Source organism: Lutjanus erythropterus, chromosome 12 (assembly GCF_056507025.1).
Source record: "Lutjanus erythropterus isolate fLutEry1 chromosome 12, fLutEry1.hap2, whole genome shotgun sequence".
Lineage (NCBI taxonomy): Eukaryota > Metazoa > Chordata > Actinopteri > Lutjaniformes > Lutjanidae > Lutjanus > Lutjanus erythropterus.
In genome coordinates this window covers 893,164-917,500 of record NC_139328.1, presented here as the reverse complement: position 1 = coordinate 917,500, position 24,337 = coordinate 893,164, and the positions used below count along the sequence as shown (strand labels likewise).

At 40.6% G+C, this 24,337-nt stretch overlaps 2 protein-coding genes across 2 annotated transcripts in view; both read left to right on the top strand.

Annotated features, from left to right (window-relative positions):
* The window catches only part of LOC146317246 (anion exchange protein 2-like), an 18,756-nt gene extending 1,123 nt beyond the window's left edge, over positions 1-17,633 (top strand). The window contains exons 3-21 of the mRNA XM_084732418.1: positions 1,618-1,807; positions 1,911-2,035; positions 5,613-5,746; positions 8,167-8,347; positions 8,758-8,893; positions 9,148-9,295; positions 10,359-10,455; positions 10,541-10,725; positions 10,819-11,038; positions 11,974-12,177; positions 12,365-12,513; positions 13,415-13,609; positions 13,749-13,958; positions 14,624-14,713; positions 14,834-15,000; positions 15,091-15,344; positions 15,423-15,592; positions 16,598-16,771; positions 17,331-17,633. Of these exons, the coding sequence (XP_084588544.1) occupies positions 1,618-1,807; positions 1,911-2,035; positions 5,613-5,746; positions 8,167-8,347; positions 8,758-8,893; positions 9,148-9,295; positions 10,359-10,455; positions 10,541-10,725; positions 10,819-11,038; positions 11,974-12,177; positions 12,365-12,513; positions 13,415-13,609; positions 13,749-13,958; positions 14,624-14,713; positions 14,834-15,000; positions 15,091-15,344; positions 15,423-15,592; positions 16,598-16,771; positions 17,331-17,411 (3,110 nt within the window). The 3' untranslated portion in view covers positions 17,412-17,633. The remainder of the gene's footprint in view (positions 1-1,617; positions 1,808-1,910; positions 2,036-5,612; positions 5,747-8,166; positions 8,348-8,757; positions 8,894-9,147; positions 9,296-10,358; positions 10,456-10,540; positions 10,726-10,818; positions 11,039-11,973; positions 12,178-12,364; positions 12,514-13,414; positions 13,610-13,748; positions 13,959-14,623; positions 14,714-14,833; positions 15,001-15,090; positions 15,345-15,422; positions 15,593-16,597; positions 16,772-17,330) is intronic.
* Positions 17,634-20,790: 3,157 nt separating this feature from the next.
* LOC146317245 (dnaJ homolog subfamily C member 5-like) lies at positions 20,791-23,003 on the top strand. The gene is made up of 4 exons (XM_084732017.1): positions 20,791-20,905; positions 21,031-21,244; positions 21,633-21,807; positions 22,626-23,003. The coding sequence occupies exons 1-4, from the start codon at positions 20,799-20,801 to the stop codon at positions 22,721-22,723; spliced, it is 594 nt and encodes a 197-aa protein (XP_084588143.1). The 5' UTR covers positions 20,791-20,798; the 3' UTR covers positions 22,724-23,003.
* Positions 23,004-24,337: the final 1,334 nt, after the last annotated feature.

Genomic DNA, 24,337 nt, shown 5'->3' with positions numbered 1-24,337 from the left:
TTATGATATGTTGAGAAGGTTCTGGGGGTTTATGGAAATGTTTTAGGGGTTTGGGCGGAGGTACCAGTCCTCTCTAGGGTTCCTGACAAAACTCAAGTGATCTTCTTGAGAAAGTCCCAGGAGAAGAAGTTTGAGTTGAAGCATTAGGAGGTTGTAAAGGTTCCATCAGGGTTCAAGGGGGTTCCACCATTTTTAGTAGCTTTCAGAGGTTGCTGAGATTAATTTCCTTGTTTCTGGTCCATGGTCTTTTAGGGAGCTCTAGGTGTCCATTACAGAGATGGTTTCTATGGAACATTGTTAAGGTATTCTCAAGGAAGTTCCACCATTTCAAGAACCCCTGTAGGACTCTAGAAGAAGGTATCTGCAGTTATTGGGAGGTCCCCTGGGGAGTTACTGAGGTTCCAGGTTATATCAGGAGGTTCAAGTGATGCCAAGGAAGTAGTTGAAAATGTTCTGGTAGTGGTTCTGAGGGTTCTCCAGAAGGTTCGACATCCTTTTTCTACTTTTGAGAAGGTTGTTAAGTAGGTACCAGACACCGTTTAGGGATCTGTATTGGTTCTTGATATAGGTCAAGCGATCTCGGAGAGAGAACTATCAGTTCTTGAGAAAGTCCCAGGAGGAGCCTCCAAGAAGACTCTGGATGGACGTTACAGAGGTTACAGGTTCTTTAAAGAGCTCTGAGTCTTTGAGTTAGGAGGTTGTAAAGGTTCCATCAGAATTCAAAGAATATTTGATGCGGTTCCATCATTTTCAACAACTTTTAGAGGCTGCTGAGGCAGATTTCTTCCCATGGTCTTTTGGTGAGTTCTAGCACTCCATTACAGGATGATGGGAGAATCTTTCTTTCTTCTTCTTCTTTGTTGGCTCTTTGTTTTATGCATATTTGGGGTTCTTCGGGATGCCTCACTTTGTCAAGAACAGGTTCTCTGCAGGTTTGTTTTAAGCAAACCTGGAGAAGTTACTTGCAGTTATTAAAATGTCTCAAGAAAAGTTATCAAGGTTCCAGAATATCTGATGAACTGGTTAAAAAAGGTTCTGGCAGTGATCACAGGGTGTTTCAGGAGGTTCTTGAAAGGGTTCTGAGAGACTCTCTCTAAAGTTTTAAGGGTCCTTCATACTGTTTCTTTTTTTCCAGTTTGAAGATGTTGCTGGGAAAATGTTCCAGAGGTTCCCGCTCATTGCCTTGTTTTTGTTCATTACAAGGTTCTGGGAGATTTTGCTAAGGGTCTGGAGATCATTTAGGAACATTTGTTTGTCATGAAGCACTGTAGGTGCAGAAGTTCTTGATAAGGTTTTTAGGATTTTAAGGATCGATGTGACAAGCTTCTCACAGTCTTAGAACTAACTTTAGTCCTTGGAAAAAAAAAGATCCTCAGAGTCAACCTGCATGCTCAAACCGAGGGACAGTTGAGGAGGTTCAAGTGGTTTTGGAGGAACTTTTCTGGGTTCAGAAGGAGCCTCCTGGTTGTATGAGGAGGTTCCTGCAGTCTATTGAGGTCTTTCTATGAGATCAAGGTGGAATAGATGATGGGGTCTTTAAAGATGTTCTCAGAGGACTGTTTCATTACTATCATCCTGAGTTCCACCTGTACTGTAACATTTTATCTCCTGCTGCAGATCATCGTCACTTCTCTCCTCACGTCCATCATCCTCTGTCCAAACCGCCCGCTGACAGCAGGAGGAAGAGGAGAAGCTCGGGCCCTAACACCGCAGCCACCATAGAAGAGGACCAGGAGGATGAGGAGGGTGAGGAAGAATCCTACAGTCAGAATGAAGAGGAGGAGGGACGAACAACCACACCTGCCAGGTGAGTATCTCAAATCCTTTATTTAAATATGAGATTTGTGTCTTTTACAATACATTTATCATCATTTTAGTCCATTTTAACAGGTAACTCCTCCCCTTTACAGTGACCCGCCCACTATCTCGGCCAATCACAACGGCCTCTCACCTGGTTACATCATGACGAGTGTTGCAGCTGATGACGCTGACGAAGCTGAAACACTGATGTCTGTCGACCTGGACGGCATCAAGAGTCAGTAAACCTGCTTCAAATGACAGAACTTACATTTCATTTACTACATTTACCATCATGCTTTATTATATGTATATTATATATCAATGAATATATGTACTAAATTTAATCCAATGCTTTACATTAATTAATTTCAACCTTAACTCAAAGCAAATAACTTTATTGATCCTCTGCAATCTCTGGTTTTACTGCTTATTAGCTACAGTTAGCATGCTAACATGCTACACTAAGATGGTGAATATAAACATCAGCATGTTAGCCTTGTCACTGATAGTATGTTAGCATGCTGAAGTCAGCAATTAGGTTAAAGTGTCAGTAGCTGTGTTCTATCTAATTGATCCTTCCTAAGTCCCGCCCCTTTTGTTCTGTACTCCAATTAACAGGTGAGTAAACTGCTACCTCAATCAACTTTGTCCTGTCCTGTACTTAGATCTCTTCTGTGCACATTTCAAGATGGTTAAACAACATTGTTATGGAACCTCTAAAATTGACATATTCAAATATTAAGTTGGCTAATTTTAGCAAAATGCTAGCTAACTAGCTAGCTAATCTACATCAATCATTAGCTATCTGAGTAGCTAAAAATTTGTTAACATTACCTATCTACTTAGCTGGCATTTTGTTAACATTAGCTAACTTAAAATGTGACCCATTATGTTGTTATTACAGGAAAAGGAGAACATTGCTTGACGTACCAAGTTTGCTCAACTGTTTTTGGATCATAGAACAAAAAGAGGTGGGACTTAGGAAGTGTCAAATGTCAAATAAATTTGAAGCAAACTTTTTAAATGTTGCCAAAAAAAAAAAAGTAAATTAGGTGCATTTCCATCAGCTGGTTTTTGAGCAAATAAATTCAGCTACACAAAGTTACTTTGACCAGAAGTTGGTGGTTTAAGCTACAGTCCAGGTGACACACGGTTTTAATAAACATAGAAGAAGAAGAGGCTGCAGACTGGGGGGAAAAAAAGAAAACAGTTGTTTCCCGAACACTAAAAAACTTGAAAGAAGAAAACCAGTCTCCTTGACTTGGTCTTCAGGATTCTTCATCCTCTCCTTCTTCTTCTTCTTCTTCTTCTTCTTCTTCTTCTTCTTCTCCTCCTTCTTCTTCTTCTTCTTCTTCTTCTTCTTCTTCTTCTTCTTCTTCTCCTCCTTCTTCTTCTTCTTCTTCTTCTTCTAACCAGCTGATCAGTCATGAAGTTAAATGTTAGTGACATCACAATTTATTCAGAAAACGTTTTCCCATGTTTCATAAAGATAATTTTTAAAAAAGTAAGAACGAACCACCTGAAGTGAACAGAACATTTTTTGATCATTTTAAATGTGAGACTTGAAAATGAGCATAAAAATAAAAACATGTAGATGAAACCTGACGTGTTTGAGGCTCATATGACTGTAGACTCAGTCTGGTTACCTTCATGAAGATGAGAGACCAAAGATTTATGCAAATGTGACTCTCCCAGCATGCACTGGGGCACTGGGTGAACCCCACACAGAAACAAACTCTGAGTCACTTTGACTGAAACATGATTTTAGGAAAAACTGAAGGATTTTTTTGTGCAACATAAAAGAACTTTCTGTCACTGCTTGATCTTCATCATGTGACCTGAACACAATGCTGTCATCCTACACACACCGAGCCCACGGCCTCTATCTATTGTTACTGTGTGTGTGTGTGTGTGTGTGTGTGTGTGTGTGTGTGTGTGTGTGTGTGTGTCAGATGAAGTCAGTCTCTGGTTGAGATCAAATGTTTGTTGTTTGACAGACTGACGGCTGATCTCAGTGAGTACTCACCTGTTTCTACTCTTATTCTACTGTTGGTTTAACCTGCAATAGAAACACACCTGAGCTACAAACAGCTGCACTGTTACACTTTTTAAAAAGTCTGAAAAACTTTTAATAATGTCAGAGACGTAAACACTGCTTTTTTAAACTGTGGCTGCAACTAACATTTATTCTCACCATTGATTAATCTGTTGATTATTTTATTTTTGTTTGATTATTAAATCGAGTGATTGTTTGATCTGAAATGTCAGAAAATGTCAATCATTGTTTCCCAAATGTCTCGTTTTGTCCTCAACTCAAAGATATTCAGTTTACTGTCAGAGAGGAGCAAAGAAACCAGAAAATATTCACATTTAAGAAATTTTTAAATAAAAACTCACGCAAGATAATTAACTGATTTATTAATCCTGTCACAATCTTGTCAGTTGAAAAATAGTTCCAAAGCTTTTGTGCTCCACGTTTGCTCATATTAATAATTAATAATTAATTAATCAAGAGAATGATTGATAGACACAACAAGACAAAAGACAAAAAAGACAGCAAGACAACTAATACATAATACATAAATAAAGACAAAAGAGATATAAGATAAAAAACGTAACAACAAAAAAGATGTAACGAGACAAAAACAACATGAAAGACACATCAAGATGAAAAATGATGTAACAGAACAACAAAAACAATGAAAAACACATCAGTCAGAAAAGAGTAACAAGACAAATAAAACGTAAGAAAATGAAGAAAACAACACAACTAAAAGCAACATACTTATTTTTCAACTGACAAAAATATGAAAGAATGATTGACAGATTAATGACAATGAAAAGAATCTTTAGTTGCAGCTGTATAATAAACCTGATTCTGATTTTACATTTTCTAACAGGAAACAAACATTATATAAGACAAATGTCACTGTCTGTAAACCAACCAAACTCCACTGTCAAAATCAGTCATTTTAGTTCACAGAACACAGGAGTTGTTGGTCTGATGCCTCCATCTGTTAGTGTGTTTGTTATTTTGAGTCACTTCTGTGTTTTAAAGAGTCACACAAACTAACAGATGGAGGCAGCAGACCAACAACTAAAATTACTGATGTTGTCAGTGGAGTTTGGTTGAGACAGAGAGAAATCACTATCTACTGTAGGTCATACACTGACTGAAGATAAGTGCCTCACACAACCACATTTGAAAAACCTCAAACTGCCCCTTTAAAAGCGTTTGCTACAGTATTATCAACTGTCTCAGTTCATTATTATTATGTATTTTTAGCTCTGTCAGAGTTACACATCTTCACACTGATTCATTGCAATATTTTCCACTGTGTTCATGAAGCTTCCTTCACCTGTTATTTTTCACCAGGTCACACAGGTAGAGGGCGTCAGTCAGCTGACTCTCATTGCTGGAATGTGATTGGCTGTTTGTTGATTAAGAAATGATGAGAAAACATTTCAGAGAAAATCACATTTCTACAGAAACCTGAAACTCTTCACACCTGCTGGTTACTGCAGTGCACCTGTGTGTGTGTGTGTGTGTGTGTGTGTGTGTGTGTGTGTGTGTGTGAGCTGATTGGATAATTCAGAGTTGACTTCTCATCTTACTGATTCCTCACTAAAGTTCAGTCGAGCCTGAAACTCTGTTAGACTGCAGAAAGTTCCCATGAGACGACAAAAGGACCAGGTTTTAACCTCTGACCCCCCACCCGCCCCCCCGCCATGTCTCCACGCCATGTCCCCACGCCATGTCCCCCCGCCATGTCCCCACGCCATGTCCCCACGCCATGTCCCACCCACCTCAGGTCACCGATTGGACGACGTTCCAGCTGTTCGACGTCACCTGGTGAGGCGGAGCTCCAGAGGGCCGATCGTTCACATCACCAAAGAGCCACCGTCACACCTACAACACCTGCGAGCAGACCGCACACCTCATGAGGTCAGAGGGCGGAGCCATGAACAAGTCATTATTTCATTCATATTAATAACTGACAGAAAACAAACACACGACAGACAGAACATGAAAAAAAGACGTAACTGACAAAGACAAACAAAGTAATGAGTTAAAAAAAATGTAAAAGACAAAGACAGAGACTTTTTACTTTTATACTCTGAGGACATTTCAGAGCCTGAACTTTTTCACCTTTACTGCAGTAAACAAGTTGAATCAGTACTTTTACTTTTACTCAAGTATCTGTACTTGTACTGCAGTAAACTGCAGTTGACTCCTCTGATGTGATTTAGCCTAAAAACTTTAACCATCGCAGCAGATACACTGCAGTCTCTGTTACCACAGACAGACAGACAGACAGACAGACAGACAGACACACAGACAGAGAGACAGACAGACAGAGAGACAGCAGACAGACAGACAGACAGACAGACAGACAGACCCATTTGTCTCAATTTGAACTGGAAAGTTGGAGTTTCTGAGTTTCCAGTAGTCAGTGGTGTGTCAGTGTTCTGCTGGTGTGTGAAACATTGAAATTGTTATCAGTAACTATAGATATAAATGATCATTTCCATTCAGATGAATAATAATAATAATATTATTAAAAATGTAGTATGACATCATTACACAGTCCAAAGTCCCTGATAGGAGAAGATTCTATTTTACATTAACTTAAGAAAATAAATGTGAACTAGTTGATCCAAACATTAACAAAAAACATTGTAAGGTTTCAGAAGTCACAATGTAAAAACATTTTCTGCTTCAGTCCATATTTTCTGATGTTTATCCTCAAAAACATTTTTATTGCAGTTATAAAACAGTTTGCTCTCCTGCACCATCTCACAGGAGCAACGTGACTCTGCACCTCACACTGAATACTTTTGAATATTTTGACTTTTATGTGTCCAAAAACTGCAAAAATACCAGTGCAGCACACACCCGGCACACTGCACTGATTTAGTGAAGCTTCTTAGTGTGATCAACCCTTTACTCTCCATTAAACCAGCATCAACTTACCTTTTAACCACGTTTGCATTCCTGACAGAGGAGCAGTCCACGCAGGACATGTGAGGCAGCCACTGAATGCAAACGTGTAGTTAAAAGAAAATACATCTCCAGTCTGACTGATGATGTTCTAACTGTTCAGTGATTCAGTGATGACGGCTTCAAACAGCAGATTTTCAATCTAAGTTCTGAACTGAACTTTACTGAAAACGTCTCTGACAGAGAACAGATTTATAGAAATGTCTTTATTTGATTTGACGAGTAGTTTCTCTGTTGTGGATGTTGATTAAAGCTGACAGGTGAGTTCAGGTGAGCAGGTTGATCAGCAGCTGGTTCAGGTGTGCTGTGAACCGTCCGTGTGATGAGACTCTCACCCGTAAGACAACAACAAAACAATAGAAACGTCCAAAATGAGGCTGACGGGAGGGACGAAAGACGAGCCGGGGACTCTGAGCGGGTTAATCCAGGCGGTATTGTGAACACTGACAAACTGGACTGAGGCAGAGACAGACAGGTAGAGACAGACAGACAGGTAGAGACAGGTAAACTCAGAGGTCAGTCTCTGTGTCGGCTCAGTGTCTTCTGGTCTTCAGGATGGTTGGTTTGGACCTGAGGAGTGGACACAGGAAGGTACAGTCTGAGTGATGCTGCTTTAATCTGGGTTTGATTCTTTCTGTCTGTCTGTATTTATTTATTTAACTGTCTTTATTATTGTCCTCTTTATCCTGGTTTGTTCTGTTTGAACCAAATCAAATTATTTATTTCCTGGTTTATGATGTAATTTAGCCTGAAATCTTTAACTCTAACTCTTTATTTAGTATTTAGTACTTTATTTAGTCCTGTTTAGCCAGATTTTAAAAAATCATTTTAACTGTTCTAATTTATTTATTATTAAGGTTGCACTGTGGCTTTTACTGTTTATGCTTTTCATCACCACTTTTGAGTTTATAGGTACAAACGTACTTTTGAACCTATTTTTGACAAGCTTGTGACAAGATAATTAATTGGTTGTTTGTTTTGAGTCATTTTTTAATTTTAATAAAGTCCATTAAATTTTTAAAATAGTCCTTGCAACCCTGGTCATATATACAGAAAGTAAACATGGTAAAACTTTTTTGGCGTATGTGTCAGGCAAGGAAATGTGAACAGACTGAATGGGCGCCATTTTTGTGTCCCTTATCTAGTTCACTGTAATACATCTGTTTCAGGAGCTGAGGTCCCCGTTATGTGACTGTGAGAACAGGTATATTTGTGTTTGTTGACAGTACTTGTGAGGACACTGTAATAAATACTGAAAACAAACGAATGTCCCTGGTTTTGTTGTCGTAGGAGGGTTAGGTTAAGGTCCGGTTATGGTTTGGGTGATGGTGAAGCACTGAATTGAAGTTGTCCTGTGCGTCCAGGTGTTTGTGGAGCTGAACGAGCTGGTGATCGACAGGAACCAGGAGCTGCAGTGGAGGGAGACGGCTCGATGGATCAAGTTTGAGGAGGAGGTGGAGGAGGAGACGGAGCGCTGGGGGAGACCTCACATCCCCTCCCTGTCTTTCCGCTCCCTGCTGGAGCTCCGCAAAACCATCTCCCACGGTGAGGAGGCTCTCTGCTGCCCCCTGAGGAAAAACACTGACACTACACATTACTGTATTTTTAATTTTATCTTAAAATCCCCTGAATTAACTCTTAATTTACCCTGTAAACACACATATAATTCAGTGTGTTTGTGGCCAGAGATCCTTCATTTAATTTTATGTATTTCGGTCTTATTTAATTTTTAAAAAGATAAACTAACAGAATAAATGCATTAGTCTCTTAGTCTGGCATTTATCATAACAGATAAAAGAGTTTTAAACGTCAAAGGTCAAAATGATGGATGTTCCAGGTCAGAGTGTCAGTGAGAGATAACAATGGAAAATACACGAGAAAATGAAAGGAATCAGTAATTATGTCGGTTTGTCAGGATGATGTCATTGTGTGATGTCATGGCGTTGTGTTCACAGGGGCGGTGCTCCTGGATCTGAAGCAGAGGACTCTGCCGGGGATCGCCCAGCAGGTGGTGGAGCAGATGGTGATCTCAGATCAGATCAAAGCTGAAGACCGAGCCAACGTCCTCAGGGCGCTGCTGCTCAAGCACAGGTTCATGTCTAAAATATGTCCACCTGTCCATTAATCTGTCATCCTGTCTGTTCGTGTATCTACCATTCATCAATCTATCAACTTATCATCAATTCATTGATCAATGCACACATTTATATGTCATCCATCATCAATCAGTCTAACCATAAACCTAACCGTCCACCATCAATCAATCCATCCACCTTCTCAGCAGAGGAGCAGAAATATTTCTTTTAATAAAAATATGCTGTATATAATTTTGTTTCCTTCATCAGTCACCCCAGTGATGAGAAAGATCACAGCTTATTCAGTAAGAACATCTCAGCAGCCAACATCGCCACCCTGATGGACAGACACAACAGCCAATCAGAGCCCTCCATCAGTGTGACGAATCACAGAGAGGCTGATGGAGAGAAGAACAAGGTAAAAAAAAAAAGAAAAAAGACTCAAAGTTTGACATTAATCATTTATAGCAGAAGTGATAACACCTTATCACATTACATCTTTTTGGATTTTTTTGTCCAACAATTGTTGTTGTCGTCAAACATTGTACATTTTAGAGGGTAAGTGACCAAATAACACGCTTTCCCTTAATTTATAACTTAAACCTTTTGGCAGAAACAGTGCTGGTGTTTTCAGTCCATATACATTGTTTGCTAATGTTTTAATGTGGAATATGTTTGTAATTAAATACTGTTGTAGACATGATATATTTCACATAAAAAACTTTGAGTAGTGTAATTTATCACAAACAAAAATTGGTTTGCAAGGTTGCAAACTTTCAAGGTTTGTTATTTGGCTTAACATTGACAAAGACAGACTAAACTTTTTGGTGTCAGATGAATTTATTTGTTTGCATGTTGGCTTGACATGGAACTGAGGTTAAATGACTTTTGGCATCTGAAAAAAACTACAAAACTCAGTGAGACAGGGACGAGAACAATAAGGTCACGCTTGTGTTGCAATCTTGCATAATTAACCGTGGCGGGGATGGACATATTCTGCTGTTCTGGATGTCATTTGTAGCTGTGAGTTAGACCACAACAGCAGACAGCCACCTCAGAGTCTGTCTGCAACCTTTTAGTCTCTCGCCAACGACTGCAAGCCAGTCTGACTTTTATTCTTGTCAATTTCATTCATTTATTAAGGGCTTTTCAAATTTAAGATTAATTTAGGTTTTCTAAGGGATTATTTTTTATTATTTTCATATTTAGGTTCCTCACTCTCCAAGTTTGCACCACCACAGTTCTGCCAATGGTGATGAACAAGTTTCGATGTAGGCATCCTTTCCTTTTTCTGGAGGAAAACAAACTCAGTCTTGGCTCTAGGTGGTGCCTTGACATCTTCTCTGAGAAATATGTTCATCAAACAACACTGACACACCTCAGTGTCAGAGTTTATCAGAACATGCAATTGTAGGACAGAATGGTTTACTTGTTGGATTTACTTTGGACTTTATTTTGCACCTGTGTGTGTGTGTGTTCAGAAAGAAGCCCCGCCCCTCTGTCACTCCAGGTCCAAACATGAGGTGAAGCTGATGGAGAAGATCCCAGAGAGAGCCGAGGCCACCGTCGTCCTTGTCGGTACGCTTCATTACTTTCATTCAGGTGTCACGCTGTAGTGCAGCAGGTTAAGTGGGTTTAGTGCATCCCTCTGCTGTGTCTGCAGGCAGTGTGGGCTTCCTGGAGCAGCCCTCCATGGCGTTTGTGCGGCTGCAGGAGGCGGTCCTGCTGGAGTCTGTCCTGGAGGTCCCCGTCCCTGTGAGGTTTCTCTTCCTTCTGCTGGGTCCACCTACTGCCAACATTGACTACCACCAGATCGGACGCTCCATCTCCACGCTCATGTCAGACAAGGTGAGTCCCAGTAGAATTAATACTGTCCCTAACCACCAGATGGCACCAAATAATGACTCAGAATCCTGAAGATGCCTCTGTCTGCTCCGTCAGCACTTCCATGAGGCAGCGTACCAGGCCGATGACCGCCAGGACCTGCTGACAGCCCTCAACCGTTTTTTGGACTGTAGTGTCGTCCTCCCTCCCTCGGAGGTCGGCGGAGACGAGCTGCTCCACTCTGTCGCTCGCTTCCAACGAGAAATGCTCCGAAAGCGGGAAGAGGAACAGACCAGCAAACTGCAGGAAAAACAGATCAGCACTCAACAGGATGAAGGTCGGTTTTTAAATTTCTCATTTTGGGTCTTTTTAGCCTTTATTAGAGTCAGTAAAAGGCTGACAGGAAATGAGAGGAGAGAGAGAGAGTAGATGACATGCAAGAACATGATCAGCATCAAAGGAAATGTGACTGCATTTTGACATCTGATATTTGTCCAAAAGTTATTGTTTGTGTCTTTTAAGTCAAGACGTTCTACACAAACTTTGACTAATAGGAAGTTCTAACTTTCTGAGTTGTCTGGAAACCATAAAGAGTGACTGAGTTCCCTTTTTACCCTCCAAAAATTATTTGAAAGTGTGCATGCATCAAGGTCTGTGGAAACTCCAGTGTGTCCCTCTTATGTGTTTTCATTATGGTCAAATCAGAAAGTGAAGCATCTAAATCTCTCCAAAATAAAAGCCTGAGGATTGTTGAAAAACCCAGAAGGTATGAAGGTATTTCCAACATCCTCAAAAACTCCTCTAATGGTTAGAGACAGTTTATTTTGTTATGTTAAGTTATATTTGTCCAAATGAATAATATGTCAAATTAAAGATACTTTGATGTAATATTGACATAATAACAAGTGTATGTCAACTATGTCATCAAACATCCCAATCACAGTCTCTGAGGCTCTGTCTGTCACTGGATTAATATCATAACTTCTTCTGAGGATGCTGATGTTTCCCAAACACGTTTGAGCTTCTCCTTGATGCCATTTCTTGAAAGAATAGCCAGAATGAAAGTAGAATATGCACCTTTTGGCAGAAGCTCAGTTTGAAGCAGCCATCTTTCTGAATCTTGCAGAACACTGAACGTATCTGTCATTTTTTTGAGACGTGATCTCGGGACAGCAGGTACAGTCCTTATGTTGATGCTCTTATGTCACGTGTAATGTTGTGATGTCAGCTCAATGATGAGACAGTAACAGACATCAGTGTTTTACTCTTTAGATTCCCTCGTTCCATCCAAACCCAGTGATGAACCCCTCAGGCGTTCGGGACGTCTTTTTGGAGGTCTGATCAAAGACGTGACTCGACGCTATCCTCAGTATCTCAGTGACCTTCGAGATGCTCTGAACCCTCAGTGCATGGCCGCCATCATCTTCATCTACTTTGCTGCGCTGTCGCCTGCCATCACCTTTGGTGGACTGCTGGGTGAGTCTGGACTTCGGAAACAGTGACAGTCTGAACTGCCTGATTAGGTTTGACTGAACTACTTTGAACTTACTTGTTTATGAAGTTGATTGATATGAAGGCTGCCTGAGGTCTTCTTAAGTTATTGCACAAAATTAAAGATCTTTAACTGTGAAGTTTCTGTTCTGTTCCCCTTCCTGGGATGCAGGTGAGAAAACGGAGGGTCTGATTGGTGTGTCTGAGCTGATAGTTGCCACGGCGATGCAGGGCATTGTGTTCAGTGTGCTGGGTGCCCAGCCTCTGCTGGTGATCGGCTTCTCTGGACCGCTGCTGGTGTTTGAAGAGGCCTTCTACACTGTGAGCTCACCTGACAGAAAATCCACACACCTGTACCACAATATGTAAAATGTGACAAACTCAGCAGTAACATGTGTTTCTAGACACAGTGCCTCTGTTAGTCCACAGAACACACTTGAGAACATTTTACTTAAGAACCATTTTGTGTGTTTTGTTTCTCCTACAATTTCTATTCAATAGCACCATCTCTGTAACCATGGTAATGGTAATCTGATGTGTGCCACAGATTTTCTATCCTGGGTTCTCTTTTGTTTGTTGTTAATGTTTTTGTTCTAGATCAGATAAGATGTATTTCAAGGTTCACTCAGGAAACAGTATCTTGATAAGAAAAAATATCAACACAAGGTTCAGTTACTCTGAAGTTTTCAACTACATCTTGTAGATCTTATTGGCATGTGAGAATTGAAGTCTGGTCACATGATAACAGATTGCCATATATGGGACCTGTCTCAGGTCACGAAGTCCTTAAAATCAACTTCATTCAGTCATTAAGGGATTTTAAAATTAAGATGTTTGCTGTTTTCAGGGTAAATTAAAGATCTATTGAGGGTTTTGGGGTTTGTTAAGGAATTGTTATATGGCACAGGTTCCTCACTGTCCAAGTTGTAATGGACAGGTTTTGATGGGGTTTCAGAGTACCACAGACTCAGGTTTTAATGCCAGACCTCATGTTAGCTTACATAATCCCAACTAGTTTCCCACAGTTAAGTTAGTGTGAAGTGAGGTTCTCAAATGTTTAAATGAGTTGAGGCTTTGGACTTTGTTTTGAGAAAGAATAAGTTGGATCATTGCATCTCTAGTTGAAACTTTTGGAAACACAAAGTAAGTGGAGCTTATCATGAGAACTTTGTTTGAGGGCATGTTGTTAGCTGCCCCCTGACCCCCCGGTGTGTGTTTATAGTTTTGTAAAGACAACGGGATCGAGTACCTGACAGGTCGGGTGTGGATCGGTTTCTGGCTGGTGCTCATCGTTCTCCTCACTGTGGCCTTCGAGGGAAGCATCCTGGTTCGCTTCGTCTCACGTTTCACTCAAGAGATCTTCTCCTTCCTCATCTCCCTCATTTTCATCTATGAGACCTTTGCCAAACTGTTCAAGGTGAGGTCAGAGGTCACAGGTCAGGCCTGGGGCCATAGTGCCAAGATCATTTATGGATTGTTTCATATTGATTCATGGTACCAAATAAACAACAGAGAGCCATATAAAGTATTTTCTTCTTTGTGTTGGTCTTTTACAGATCTTTCAGGAGCATCCTCTTCAAAACTGTTACCATGGAAACAACACAGTATCTCCATCTCTGTGCAATTACACCGCAACTGCCGGGAATCCTGGGAAAGTTGTTGGAGAGCCAAACACAGCCCTGCTGTCATTTGTGCTCATGGCAGGAACATATTTCATCGCCTTTTACTTGCGCAAGTTCAAGAACAGCTCCTTCTTCCCTGGCAGGGTCAGTACATACAAGTACAGGTATGAGAATCTACAGGTACAGGTGTAGATACAGGTAACGTCACAGGTACAACACAAACAGGTCCACAGGTACAGACACAGCTACTGTACAGATACACAAGTACTGTATTCATGAATATAGGTACTCCAAGAGTTTATAAAGACAGAGATGTACTAGACGTGTAAGCACAAACCATTTTGAATTCCCAGCCTGGGCAGAGTCAGCTAATGGGACAGCTAGCAGCACGACTAACTGACCTAACTAGTTCACAGTAGTTAGCGGCTAACGTAGCTAACCACTAACACTACTGCCTGAGGCAGAGCAGCCGGAAGACATCAGAAGGAAAACTTATATACTAATATTTTCTCAAAAAAAAATGATCCACTTTCACCAAATTCAGTAAATAGTTATAAAGTTGTGTGCTTTGGTTGGCTACAGTAATCAGTGAGGCCAGTATAAGATCAATAAGGACTTATTGAACTGGACTCATGCAAAGTGACTCCAGTGGAGTCTGAGAATTAAACTAATGAGCTGGATTACTCTTTTCTTTCTTTTCTTTAGGGTTTCAGTGTGAGGTCTTACCTTCGGGGATGTATTCCTCACTGATGTTTGCAGTTTTAAACCAAGTCATTGATCAGTAACATGCTGTTCTGTATTTGTTTTAGCTCCGTAGAATCATTGGAGACTTTGGGGTCCCCATTGCGATCCTCATCATGGTGCTGGTGGACTACAGCGTGAAGGACACCTACACCCAGGTCAGACTGACTGACAGATCTATTTTCATGCCTGAAGGGGGCAGAAGTGACCCTCATAAAGTGAACTCTGTGTTGATACACACAAGACATTTAAATTCCCCTTTTCCTATTGGCCAACAGAAACTGAGCGTGCCCAGTGGATTCTCAGTGTCCAGTCCGGAGAAGCGTGGTTGGCTGATTTCTCCTCTGGGATCAGATGGGGAGTTTCCTGTTTGGATGATGGCTGCCAGCATCCTGCCAGCCATCCTCGTCTTCATCCTCATCTTCATGGAATCTCAGATCACAGCGTACAAAACCTTCTTTTGTTTTGGTTTTCTTTTCAGGGGGACTGACCCAAAATAAAGTATTAATCTGATTTTTCTGCATCTGTCTCTCAGGCTGATTGTTAGTAAGAAGGAGAGGATGCTGGTGAAGGGAACTGGTTTTCATCTTGACCTCCTCATCATTGTGGTAGTGGGTGGAGTCTCAGCGCTGTTTGGTTTGCCCTGGTTATCAGCCGCCACGGTTCGCTCCGTCACTCACACCAACGCCCTCACTGTCATGAGCAAAGCTGTCGCCCCCGGCGACAAGCCCCGCATCCAGGAGGTCAAGGAGCAGAGGGTGACAGGCTTCCTGGTGGCAGTTTTAGTTGGTATGACTGTCATTGTAGAGAACAACTACAATCATCACTGTTCCCTGTTCTGATTTGGTCCCTGTACCCTCTCCCCAGGTCTGTCCATCGTGATCGGCGATGTTCTGCGTCAGATCCCTCTGGCGGTTCTGTTTGGCATCTTCCTCTACATGGGTGTGATGTCACTGAATGGGATCCAGCTCACCGAGCGACTCATCCTGCTGCTGATGCCCCCGAAATACCATCCCGACCAAAACTATGTCCGCAAGGTGAGCCCCGCCTCCAGGAACAGATGAATCAATCACTACCAGAGGTGTTGAGTTACATTGCATGACAAGCTGCGTTATGGATATGGGGACCCTATCATGGACACAGACTGGCAACTCAACGCAGCTCATCTCAAGCAGAATTACTTGACCTGGGACTTTGTGTTGACCCTTGCTCTGTCTTGATATGGACTTGACTGAGGGCTCGGTCTTGACCTGGGACTGGAATTGGCACTTGTTTGATTCCATTTGGGACAAGTTGTTCTTTATTTGGACTTGACTTGTGAGTTGTTGGTCTTGATTTAGGCTTGTTGGTTGTGCCCTCAAGCTTGTTGGTCTTTACTTTGGTCTTAATCTGATACTTTTTCATATTGACTTGACTTGGACTTGGGACTACTTAGAACTTGTCATTTTGACTTGAAACACTGATATGGGGTGTTTGTCTTGATTTGGACTTGACTTGGGACTTGTTGTTGTTCTTGACCTGGGTATTAATCCTGGGAGTTACCTGTGATTTGGAACTCATGGGACTTGGTATTTGTTGGACTTGAACTCCTTCCAGTTTTCTTGACTTGGGCTTTACATAGGACTTGTTGCTCTTGGATCACTAATGTTGAGCATATTTGTCTTGATTTGGACAGTTCGAACTTGACTCAGGACTTGTTGGTCTTGATTTCGGACTTGACTCAGGATTTGCTGGACTCAAACTTCATTTGGGACAAGGCTTGTTCGTTGTGACTTAGGTCTTACTCCGGTACTTGTTCATATTAACTCGGACTTTTCTGAGGAGTTGTTGGTCTTGGAGCACTAATGTTGGACTTGTTTGTCTTGATTTGGTCTTGACTTGGGACTTGCTTGTCTTGACTTATATCTGAGCTCTGGGGAACCCACCTGTCTTACTTTACTTTTGAAGAGAACATCAAGTCCAAGTCAGTTTTGTCTCAGACATGACTATCGACCTACCTGTTTCTGACTCACCTGTCTCTCTGCGACTGTGCTGTCTCACAGGTGCGGACGTTAAGGATGCACCTGTTCACTCTCGTCCAGCTGACCTGTCTGTCTCTCCTGTGGGTCGTCATGGCAACGGCGGCAGCACTGGCGTTCCCCTTTGTGCTGCTGCTGACCATCCCAGTGAGGATGCTGCTACTGCCCCGCCTCTTCACCTGGAGAGAACTGCAGAGTGTGAGTCATACCTGGTTCACACACAACAGTTCACTGCTAACTGCTAACTCATCTTTACCTGTCAGGATTTACCTGCTAACTGGCCAATCTGCTCATTTATCTGAGTCTTGAGTTTCAGCTGATCGGGCAGCTGAACATCTAAAGAACACTGAAGGACAGTAGGAGGTTTCAGCTGTGTCACGTCACTGAATAAACACAGCTGTGTGATGCTATGCTAGCTGTCTGTAGCTAGCACCTGTTATGCTACAAATGGACAGCCAATCAAACATGATGGCGGCTCTTTGTGTTAATAATAGTAATAGTACATAGTAATAGTAACTAGTAATAATATGCTAGACAGACAGTATCATACCCTACCTTATGCTACTTGTTTAGCCAGTGTTTTAGTGGGAACATACAACTAGCATATCTGGTGTGTAACATATTCACATATATCTATATATCTATATATCTATCTATATGCTATAACTATGATTAAAATAGTTTGTTTAACTATGAGCTGAATCATGTCTGCTTTATTATTACCATGACAACAACCCTCTGACCTCTGGTCCTGCAGCTGGATGCTGATGATGCAGAGCCTCACCTGGAGGAGAAGGAGGGGCAGGACGAGTACTCACAGCTGCAGATGCCCGTGTGACCCGGCAGCAGCCTCATGATTGGTCCATACACCTCCTTCATTAACATATCTGACACGTATCCTGTACACGCTTCTGAAATCACGTTTTTATAAATCTGATTTTGTATTTCCTGATTGTTTCTGTGTGAGTCTGATGAAGCTGCTGAACCCGATGTTTTAAAGTTCACACTAACTGAAACATGTTCTGTCTATCATTAAACACATATTATCTTTCAAATTTGATTTGTGACACTCTTTTGTACAGTTTTACTAAAAGGAGCCCACTCAGTTCTTCATTCATTAATCTGTAACGCCTGCAGGTCGACCCTTGACTTTAACTCAGCATCTTTTCTCAGCTTGAACAAACCAAATCATTTTTCTTTTCTCTCTCCTTCCAAATGTTACAACTGTTTTTTTTTTTGTTTTTTTGTTTTTTGTTACAACCAGGTTTGGGGAGTAACAGATTACATATAACAGGGTTGCAAAATCTGGACATACAAAATTGTAACTGTGTTTCATTACAGTTACACATAAAAATAAAAGACATAATCACATTACAGGATTAAATTTTTAAAATAAAGAATAATATACCACCATGCACAGTGCACATACAGCTGCCAATTCATCTTCATGGCCTCTAGTGAAAAAATGCTGCATTGCTCTTTTTAGTCTATATTAATTAATAAACTGGAAAGGTATATGAAGTATCGACATCCAGGGGGTTGAGGGAGTGGACTGCAGAAAACAGATCGTACAGGTAGGTGACTATGAATCAACATGGTTGGATGTTACATGTGGCGTCCCACAGGGGGCAGTATAAGGCCCATATATAAATGACACGAATGATGTCAAAAGTATTAAAATTTGTTTTTTTTTGTGGATAATTTCTGTATTGGGGAAAACTTTAAGCAGCTAATTATTAAATTTAGGGTGAGAATCTTTTAACATCCTTGACTTTAACAATCATTGAAGAACTTGTTTTCTTCAACAAAGAGTTCTTAGTAGACCCTTCAGTCTTACAAAGAACATTAGATGAACCCTTTCTTTAACAAAGGGTTCTGCGAGAGTGGATTGTTCAGAGAGAACCCTTTTAGGAACCCTCATTTCTAAGAGTGATACTGTCACTTCCACTTGTCCTGACTCTACAGTGTCTCCTCCCCCCTGCTCTCCCCCTCCCTGACTCACCTGGTTGCCATGGCGACCTCCCCTCCCCGTCACAATGCCTCCATCGGAGCGTCTCAGTGAAACCTGAGCAGGCGTGGCGGCTCGTGGTCACCTGAGCCGAGCGGCTGCTGAATGTTTGATGGAGGCTGTCAGAGATCCTCTCCGCCGCAGTCGGACCACCAACACCTGCACAGGTAGAGGACAGGTAAACGACAACAGGCAGAGGACAGACAGAGGACAGGAAGACGCTCCGTCAGGACGCTCTGAAGCTTTGACAGGCAGGTACTGATCTTTAACTTTAACTTTCAGACTTAATTTTATTTACAGTTTTCTAACCTGTGTGACATCATCATGTGTCTCACCTCTGTCCAATGACAGACAGTGTTGAAGTCACAGTGGATATCTGAAGTTTTCTGTCAGGTTTGAAGGATTTTATTGTTCCAAAATACTTTGAACACTTTAGTTTAACTTAAAACTTTAGTTTATATAAAAATATAAAAATCATCCAACAGATACGAGGTTTTGGCAGGATGGAGACAAGTTTCCATCTTTGGACTGTTTGTTTGTTTGTTTGTTTGTTTGTTTGTTTGTTTGTTTGTTTGTTTGTTTGTTTGGTTGGTTGGTTGTTTGGTTGGTTGTTTTGATGTAAATATTGTTCATGTCAACATTCAGAAGACACATTTGTCCTCTTTTTGTCGTCAGATCAGCTGCTGGGTCGGTTCTTCATATTCTTCCGTATAGGGAAACTAAAAGAATGAAGAGTCATCACATCACTATAGAATGTTCTGTGTTCTGCTTGGTGTTGGTTCTATTGAGGTGTGTGGGAGGAGCTCAGTAGAACACAACAACACACTGACTGTTTATTTGTTTATTTGTTTATTTGCTGTTTGTTTCCAAACATCATGACTGACACTGAATCTTTAAGCTTCAGTAGAACCAACAGTAAAGGCTACAGCAGAGAACGTTCTATAATGACCCTCCCCTCTTCTTTAGTTTCCTTGTCAGTGATAGAACTGTTCTCCATGTTCTTCATTGTCTTTTACATTATTTCTTTTCTCTTATTACATTTTAACCTGATTTTTGTCATGTTGTCTTTGTATTTTTTCTTGTTATGTCTTTTCAGCTGTTTTTCTTCTTGTTACATCTTTTACGTTACGTTTTTTGTCTAAATACAGTTTTTATGTTGTCTTTTTCACATTGTTCTGTCTTTCCCTCCTTTTTTGTCCTGTTAGGTCTTTTGTGGGATTTTTTGTCTTCTGACATTTTTTTGGTCTTGTTCTGTCTTTTCCATCATTTTTTATGTTGTTACATCTCTTACATCGTTCTCGTCTCGACCCGTCTGTCCTGTGTGATGTCCTCTGATGGATCCTCCAGTCAATCTCTTATTCTAATGTCTCTAATGTCTTACTGTTTCATCCATTTAGTTTAAAATCAATCTTGATGTTTGAAGGCAGTGCACAATGATGCAAAATATCAATAATCAATAATTCACCTCAAAGTCATTAAAACTAAAGTAATAAGCCTGTTTTGAGGAGAAGGAATAGAAAGTACAATATTTGTGCTCAACTGTAGAAAAATAGATACTCAAGTAAAATACTGATACGTGAAAACTCTACTGAAGTATTTATACTTAGTTACTTCTCACAGATTCTGGGAACGCAGTATCTTTTTTTACAGACACGCCCACTTTATAAGGTTTCAGTAAATGTCTGTTCTAAAAAAAAGATGCATTCTGTTTTCATCTGTGATGATATTCGTCTCCATGGTAACCGTTTCACTGCAGTGAGACACTGCAGTAGGTGCTTCACCATCTGTTCACTGTGTGTTTATGTGACACATTCTCATGTTTATGAATTCCAGAAGTCGTGTGTATGATCAGTGTTCAGTAAATAATTCTACAATAAACTGTCACATTAATTAATTTGAATTTGTTTATTGTTTAAATGACCAACTAGATAAATAAATAAATAAATAAATAAATAATGGATGATGAAATAATGTATTAAATGTCATTATGAAAAAAATGACAAAAACAGAAACAAATGATGGAAATAAAAATGAAACATTTATTGAATTAAATGAGTCTTTAAACCTTGTTATGTTTTTATTCAGCTTCCTGCTGTCGTGTTCATCAGGTTTGTCTCAGTCTGTGTGTCGTCCCCTGGTGGACAGCTGGGACTGTGTGCCTGTGTGCCCAGAGTAGTGACTGACAGGTGTCTACCTGTGACAGGTGATGGTGTCAGGATGTCTGACGGGAGGCAGCGAACTTTGTCCACCTCTGGAGAGTCTCTGTATCAGGTCCTGGGTCTGGAGAAAGGCTGTAGCCATGACGACATCAAGAAGTCCTACAGGTAAGACACAGCCCCGCCCACTCACCTGTACCAGATGATCAGTCAGCTGACGGTGTGTCTGTTAACAAGCTTGTTCCTGAGCTCTCCACTGCAGGAAGTGACTGTGTATGTTACTGTGGTGACAGGAAGCTGGCGTTGCGGTACCACCCCGATAAGAACCCAGACAACCCGGAGGCGGCGGAGAAGTTTAAGGAGCTGAACGGCGCCCACTCTGTCCTGTCCGACCTGACCAAGAGGAACATCTACGACTCGTACGGCTCGCTGGGACTCTACGTCGCTCAGCAGTTCGGAGAGGACAATGTCAACACCTACTTCATGCTGTCCACCTGGTGGGCCAAGGTGGGTGGAGCTTACACTGCCTCTGTGTGTGTGTGTGTGTGTGTGTGTGTGTGTGTGTGTGTGTTGTGTGTGTGTGTGTGACATTTAAATCACTGGTCCCCAACCTGAGGGTCACGTCCCCAACTGAGGGTCGTTAAAGTGTTCATGCAGTGTTCATGTTTACCAGGTATCATATTCACCTTTATCTGTCTTTAGCATGTTAGAATGCTAACATCTGGATGCTAACAAGCTAACATTGTTAACATGTTGATGTTCTCATGGTTATTTTTCATTGTTGTTCCATCCAGTTTGAAGCACTTTATCTAAACTCTTAGAACCCTGATGTGTACATCTTATATATGTTCTAAAGTATGTGTGGTTCTGGTTCCTGATCCCGTGTCTCGTTCAGGGTCTGTTCGTGGTTTGTGGCGTCCTGACCGGCTTTTACTGCTGCTGCTGTCTCTGCTGCTGCTGTAACTGCTGCTGTGGAAAACTCAAGCCCACGCCTCCGGGTGAGGGGGCGGAGCCAGACTACGTCTCCCCCGACGACCTGGAGGAAGAGATACGCAACGACGCCGACAATGGTGAGATAACAGGAAGTCTGAGCTTTTATTTTGACAATCACACAGGTATGACAGCAGATGATTAAATAATTTCTGTCATATCTGACATGAAAAAAGTTGTTTTCCAGTGTGTCTCATTAAATTCCTATATGAGCCTCCATGAGTTTGTTTGACCAGTTAGACCAGTGATTCCCAAACACTGGGTCGGGACCCACAGGTGGGTCACAGGAGATTTGATTTGGGTCTTGTCTGGTTTTGTCCATTAGCTTCAGTAAATATTGTTATTCTCACTGCAGTCTAACACACGTGTGCATTAATTTATACATAAACACATAACAAAACAAACATTACAACATAAAAAAACAAAACACGACACAGAAAGTACAATTTTTCACATCATGTAAATTATCCTCTGAGGCACCGTTTCACTTAATGTTTCAAAACAAATTCCAAAATCATAAATTTCTTAATCTCCCATCCATATTTAAATTAGACTCTAAAATAAACTGTAAATTATATTATAAATTATATTACATCATTGTGATGTAATTATACTATATACAATATTAATTATTACTGTTATTAATGATAACAATGTTATTAATATCATCAATTGACTGACATCATCAATACAACAATAATAACAATAATAATCATAATAATAATAATAATGATGATGATGATAGAGCAGCACCTGTTGAATAAGCATGAAATTAAAATCTTAATTATAACAAGAGACTCTTAATAAGTCCTAAACGTCCCCTCTGATTGATGCGTCCCATGGAGACACGAGGACAGACGTCTCCTGAAGCTGAATCTGTCTTTGTGTCTTTCTGCAGACGTGGACGCTCCGATCGTTCAGCAGCCGACGAACGCCAGCGAGAAAACTCAGCTGATCACTGATGGACGGCGCAGATACGGAGACACCTACACATGAAGGACACAGGAAACAGGAAACGCATCACCACGTCCATCATCCACCTGAAACTGTCCGTTAACGAAGAGACCAAACAAGCCTGGAGGTCAGATCACAAACTGTTCACATTCAAAGGTTCTAACAAACGTTCTCCTGTTCCTCCACAGTCACATGTGGGACAAAAGTATGTGGACACCCTGTACAGATTACTTTTAGTCTGACTCTGACTCTGATCAACAGGATGAGTCTCACACACACACACACACACACACACACACACACACACACACATCAGAGGCTCCAAAACCCCCAGAATCATACTTTTATCTCATGCTGATATAATTTAAATCTGGTTTAACGTGTTTGGGAGAAAAAGATAAAATATATTTTGTATCTGAACAAAAATTACAAAATGGATTCACAAACTGTCAGACTGTCCCTTTAATGATTCAGTCAGCAGGTCATTATTTCACAGTAATGACCTGTTGACTGTACATTATCAAGCTTATTATACAGTCATTTACAAAAGATAGCAATAATTTGACATATAATATAAATTTAAGAATTATTTCATTGCCCCTCCAGAACAGTCCATCGCCACAGCAACAGTCTGCTATAAAGAAATAACAGATATTAAAATGATGTCATTGATCAATAAGAACATTTGATTATTTAACAAAAAGAAAAACCTGCAGTGAGTCTTTATGTTTTTAGAATCAGGATGACACTTTCAACCCGTTCACACTCTCATCATATATAAAAAGGTTTTAATTCAGTATTTTGTAAACTAATAATCATGATCACATTATTATGGATGATGTCATTTGTTGTCACTTGTGTTGATGTAAATAATGTTGTGGTTTGTTTCATGTTGATCGTGTTTATGTGACGCTGTATAAATGTGACCTGTGTGTGAACTGAAGTCAGTTTGGAAAATAAAATCTGGTTTGTGACAAAAACACCTGCGATGATGTCATGTGATGATGTCATCATTACTAAACTAGTCCCTCCAGGTTTCGCCAGCTTAAAATACAAAAGCAGCTTTTCTAAAAAAAAAAAAATAATAAATTGAAATGCATGTTGTGGTGTTTTCAGTTGTTTTTTGCAAAGAAGTTGCTGGAACAAGTGAAAATTACAAAAAAAAAGTTACATTATTTTAATTATTTTCTGTATAATTTCATTAAAAATCAGTGGCGCCTCATTTCAGGAAGAATAAAACCACACTCTGTTCTGAGTCTAACTTCACCAGAAGGTTCAAGATTACAGAAATTCTGACAAAATCAGCTTTAAATGTAAATGATGAAGTTCATTTCGGGGATATTCCACAAAGATGAAAAATCTTTGTGGAGCTCAAACTCAAAACCAGCCCAAAATTAAAAAAAAAAAAAAAGTGTTGATAAATGTCAATAACTGTGATGAACCTCTTCGGTGCCTGTGACAAAATAAAAACAATAAAAATACAAAAATTAGTCAATAATAAAACATTGAGACAAACATACCTGATGTTTGTGTGGCGGTCTGATGTAACTGCTGGAACTCACAGGAAACTCCAATGATTGGTCAAATTTGTGGGAGGAGTTGTGGCAGAGGTCATGTCAAATTCAGGAGGATTGGTTGAATTTTGCTTCCTTTGGT

Bases quoted from the DNA above. Each gene is read 5' to 3' on its own strand.
- LOC146317245 (XM_084732017.1), top strand. From the start codon at position 20,799: ATGTCTGACGGGAGGCAGCGAACTTTGTCCACCTCTGGAGAGTCTCTG. The intron at 21,245-21,632 runs GTGGGTGGAGCT...TGTCTCGTTCAG, and splicing joins TGTCCACCTGGTGGGCCAAG to GGTCTGTTCGTGGTTTGTGG. The intron at 21,808-22,625 runs GTGAGATAACAG...GTCTTTCTGCAG, and splicing joins ACGCAACGACGCCGACAATG to ACGTGGACGCTCCGATCGTT.